At 31.8% G+C, this 5,271-nt stretch overlaps 1 protein-coding gene across 1 annotated transcript; it reads left to right on the forward strand.

The window, feature by feature from the left end:
- Positions 1-562: 562 nt before the first annotated feature.
- LOC111617150 (translocon-associated protein subunit alpha-like) lies at positions 563-4,813 on the forward strand (the record flags this gene model as incomplete). The annotated part of the gene is made up of 5 exons (XM_023358476.1): positions 563-697; positions 773-852; positions 1,008-1,086; positions 1,156-1,255; positions 4,314-4,813. Coding segments are annotated over 5 exons (462 nt in total), but the record flags the coding sequence as incomplete, so codon positions are not given.
- Positions 4,814-5,271: the final 458 nt, after the last annotated feature.

A 5,271-nucleotide genomic window follows, 5' to 3' on the forward strand; every position in this document is an offset into this window, starting at 1 on the left:
TCTTAACTATTTTATAATAATATACAGTAGTATGTAACTTGAGCTCTTTGTGTGTCACAGATTTGGTATCATAAAATGAGATTCTATATACATATTTAATTGAATGGAAAATGCTTTAATGAAGCATAAAAATTTTAAACAAAAATAAATAAATGCTCTAGCACTTCCAAGCTTGGCTTAATGTTTCTTCTGAGGTATGTGATAGAAAAATGTTAGTACTATAGTCTATTCCATTTTGTTGCTGGGAAATGTTTTCATCCTGGTTTTCATAACATTATAAAATAACAATGTATAGAAAATCTTTCAGTTAACTCAAATATTTTAATCTGTATTCTTTATCTGTACATGTTTTATCAATGCTGTTCTTACTATTCAATTTACTAAAAGCACGGAAAAAATAAAATATTCACGTATGATATGGCATGATATTGATTTTTCAAAGTAAAGGAAAATAAAACATTTCAGTTTTAATTTTTTTTACTTTAAAAATAGCCAAAGACAACATTTGACGTCAAACTTTTTTATTCTTATTCAGTTAAAGCAAATATAATGTTTTCTTTAACAGTTTACCACACTTTCTTACAACCGTCCTGTGAAACCCAAACAACAGGTCACGCTTTACTACAGTTTCTACACCAGCGAGTCGTTTAGTGCCAGGCCGTTCGGATTGACCGTCAATCTACTGTACAGAGATGTGGTATGGTGCTTTTTCTTATACAAGCTTCTCGATTGGTATCTATTCGATTGTTATATATTTTTGTCTTCTGTTTAGGATGGAAATCAATATCTCGATGCCGTTTTTAACGAGACCGTGAATATCATTGAAATTGACGAGGGCTTGGATGGTGAGACGTAAGTACATTTTGTCATTAGTTTAAATTCGATCAGAAGAACTTTCAAATTAAATTATTTCAAATTTTATTGGCGCTATGTAATAAACATGAATAAATTTACTGCTAGAGACAAACATTTCTATTAAAAAAACTAAATTTATTTTTTCTTTTTAGATTTTTCCTGTACCTATTTTTAGCAGCTTTTGGCGTACTCCTGTTGGTCGGGGGTCAACATTTTCTCGCTACTTACTTGGTACGAAAGTGTCTTGGTTTTATTCATTCGTCGATAAAATGTTAAATTGATCTTATTTTTATTTTGTAGAAGAAGAGACCCATGCAGAAACCAAAAATAGAAATGGGCACTCAGAATGCCAACGACGTTGATTATGACTGGTTGCCGAAGAATACATTAAACGAACTGAGTAAGTTGGAATTTTTGACAGTTTTTTTTCCTTGAGATTCCTTGGTTATATTTATGGGACAGATTTGTAGGTACAAAAATAGGTCAAATGAATTGCTTTCAAAACTAATAGCACCTAAAGTTTACTTTACATTATTCTGATTTTTTAAGAAAAAACAGTCACAAAACAAATGCATTGTCCTGAAACATTCAAAAATATAGAATAGTGAATGTAAGTTTCAATCATTTGTCTGAAAGAAAGTTTGCATGCATAAAATGTCTGCCCCTGTACAAGGGGTGCATACTTCATTTTAATTTTGAATGGCAGAACTTTTTCAGTTATTCTGCCATTGTTCAAAGTAGTTGACTCTTTTCAGTTTAATGAAATGAACATTGTAATTTGGATTCCTAATCTCTGTTGTCAACCATTTTGTTTTCAGACTCATATCTGTCAGTCTTTTCTGATTACCTATCTATAAATTGGAAACTATATCAGGAAATCATAAAGGACACTGTAACAAATAAACTACACAAATAATGATAATATAAATTGTCTAATTTTTGTACAGTTCTCACAGTAGAAACTGATGGTTTAGATCTGCTGTTTCCATTGTGGATGACCCAGACCCATTGTGGGTCTGGGTCATCCACAATGGAAACAGCAGATCCATCCAGACCCATTGTGGGTTTGGATGCTAAAGGGACATTTAATCAGCAAAATGCATTAGTTAACTTCATCATATTTTGTGCAAATTATATTGCACAGCCTATAGATGACATGGTCTAAACAGGCAACATGCTTAAGGTTAGGGTACATTAGCTCTAAAGAAGATCCTGCACTTATGATATATGATGCCTGATCATTAACTAAAAGACTGCATCAATGTTGTATGATATGTTTTTCCAGATGATATATTTTTACCAACAGTGCAACACAAAACACAGGCAAACTAGTGCAACCAATGGACCAAGTGTAAGATCCAAACTATAACACTTCATTACTATCATTTCATCTAGTATAAAATATACCAGGTGATCCTAATTAAAGTTTTTTGTTCAGAGGATTCTGTAGCTACAACTGATAATCTATTTTTCAATAGATTATCAGTTGTATTCTTTGCATGTACACATATTTTGGTGTCAAAGGATTTTGGAAAGAAAAATTTTAGTTTCAAAACTGTCCACTACAGGATAAATGACACTGCAAGCAGAGAAATATAATATGAACAGCAATGTTGGCAGACTTAAAGGACAGCTACATGCATGTGTGAAGCATCACTGGAAACAGTTGCAATCAGCCATTGACACACTAGGTGTAACATTTGAACAAATGCACAGTGTGTTCAGTGACTGACCGCAATGATGCCTAAGACAAATTAATACAGTCGACCTCCCCCTATAACACTGTTCATTTTTTCATTTTATATGAATTCCATGTTGTACGAGTCACTTAAATTTTACAAATACATGGGCTGTGAACGGCTCACGTATTTGTAAAATATAAGTGACTCGTACAACATGGAATTCATATAAAATGGAAAAATGAACAGTGTTATAGGGGGATTGACTGTATTCTGGATGGGAAGTTTATCAAAAAGTTTATAGGCTTTTAATGTTGCTTAAGATAATTTTTTTTTTTTTTTTTTTTAGTTGTGTTTGGAAAGGTTTAAATTTTGAGACATCAATTAAAAATTCATATATATCTTTATTACGTTTCATTGTCAGCATCAACAAATTCAGCAATTTGGCTTTATTATTTAGTCAAAGTATAAACTTGCATGGATGCTGTGGGAAAACCTAAACACAATTACGATGAAAATATATTTTCTAATACCAGATCAAATCATTTGTCTCGGCAAGAGAGAAATTCAGTTTATTGCCTATTAATGCTTTCCGGATTCTCTTTCACCACACACACACATAAGATAGAACCACTCAAAACAACGAAACAGAAATAATTTCTATTTACATGCGATGACTTTGTAATCTTCATATATTTATACATGCTAATCTAATGAATTTCTTTCCGTAAAGAAATTCATTAGATTACGAATAAATCTAATGTCTGAAAACAAAGTTATGCAATAAAATGTTTCTGCTGTCAGATGAAAATATAAAGATCTATAAGAAGTCATTGCTATTAAGATAACAAAATTAAATTAAATTTTATATGTACACATTATGTTTGAAAGATTTGGAATGACAAATTTGGACTAGGACAAACAATATAATGAAAACAATTTTATATATTAAAATAAGAATGCTTCATATTATCATTATCATCATCAAATGTAATATATAATACAGAAATGGTGTTTGTTGCCATTTCATATTTTCATCCCCATATACATGGTGACTGCAATCTTTTTTGAGAGATGTTTTGCCATCTGATAGGAAACATGGAATACAAAGTTTCCCCATACACTTTTATTTTTGGTTTGGTGTTGGCTTTCAGTTATATGCAAAAATTGTCAATTTATTTTTTTTTAAATCACCAGTTAGTTATCCAATTTTCATAAAAAAAATTTTTTTGTTATTTGTTCTTGAATGAAGACTTATTATTCTTTTTGAATAGATTTTTCTTTATTAATCAAGGTAGTATTTGAAAAATTGTAGACCTGTAAATTCCCATCGGCATCTATCATCCACCCATCTTTCCTTAAATCTCCAGAACAGTTATATAGATGAAAGTCGAGAGCAGATATGGAAAGCTTATATACGAACTTCTGGTCCAAACCAGAATCAAGTTATTTTAGTACAGGGAAACTTTGTATTCAGTGTTTTTTATGGGCTGGTGAAATACCCCAAAAAGATTGGTGATGCCCATATATATATAATATATCTATAAATTTTGCATGTTAAAGTTACCAAATATTCAATTTTAAAATATTTTCGGTCGTCTTCAAGTACAAACTACTTTACATTACATAATCTAACAACGGTATACAGAACAAACATAAATTCAATATGAATTTGATTTAAACTTTGTGGTATTGGATGTAAATTTAAGTTTTAAGTGATCTACATTTAGATAAGCGTATGGATAGAAACTAATAAATTTTTCTTATTTTCTCAAACAGACAAATCGCCGAGACGTTCTCCGAGGCTAAGAAAGCTGAAGAGGGGAACCGGGTCGGGGGAAGACTGATGACGGTCGTCAAATCCCGAGGTGGCTTAGATTATGAATGGGACCTTTTTTTATTTTTATACCGGGGAAATACGTCGAAGTTTTCTATAAAAATGACGGGATTGTGTAACCAGACATTCCACCAAAGCAGATTGTTTATATTCCTATTTTTTCATAACCCAAGCCATTTGTAATAAATGTTGCGACCGTCAAAAGTTTTTCTGCTCTTCCTTTACAAATTCCGGTGGCAGAAAATGCACCGGACTCCCACTTCTCAGTCGTGTCGGATAAAGCATTTTACCGCAATGTTTAACACGGATCTACGAGTACAAATTATTAACACGCGTTGTATATTTTATTAATAGTCAAGTTAATCACCTAATGCCAGATTCGTTGGGCCTTAAGTTGCAGTCTGTAAATCATTCATTTAATTAAAAATCCTTCAAACACATTGTTCCGGCACTAGGTGTTAAAGTTCGGACTAGCCACTCCATAAGATATTGTTCTTCATCATTGCTAGATTCTGAAGAACCATGTCTTGAGGCAGGGATGGGCAATCTTTTTCTATGTAAGGGCCGCATTTCAAAACTTGAACCGACGTGGGCCGCATACAAGAGAAAAGAGGGGAGAAATGTCGGTAAATCACAAATTACTTATTTATATATAATTATAAACTAGCATATGTATACTTAATTTAGCTTCTGGAACTGATATAAACATAATATATCGGAAATATTTGGTTAAATATTGGTCACTACTAGCTTTAAATTAGTTTCGATGTGTCTGTTAGTCGGTTTTTTGTTTTAATTCTTGCTAAATTCTTTGTGGAAAAACTATTCACATACATAAGTTGTAGAAAATAACATTTGAAATTTTGCTGCTTGCTTCCTTAAGCTGGAAAATTGATATAT

Source organism: Centruroides sculpturatus, unplaced genomic scaffold (assembly GCF_000671375.1).
Source record: "Centruroides sculpturatus isolate CEXI.00-Female unplaced genomic scaffold, Cexi_2.0 scaffold4974, whole genome shotgun sequence".
Lineage (NCBI taxonomy): Eukaryota > Metazoa > Arthropoda > Arachnida > Scorpiones > Buthidae > Centruroides > Centruroides sculpturatus.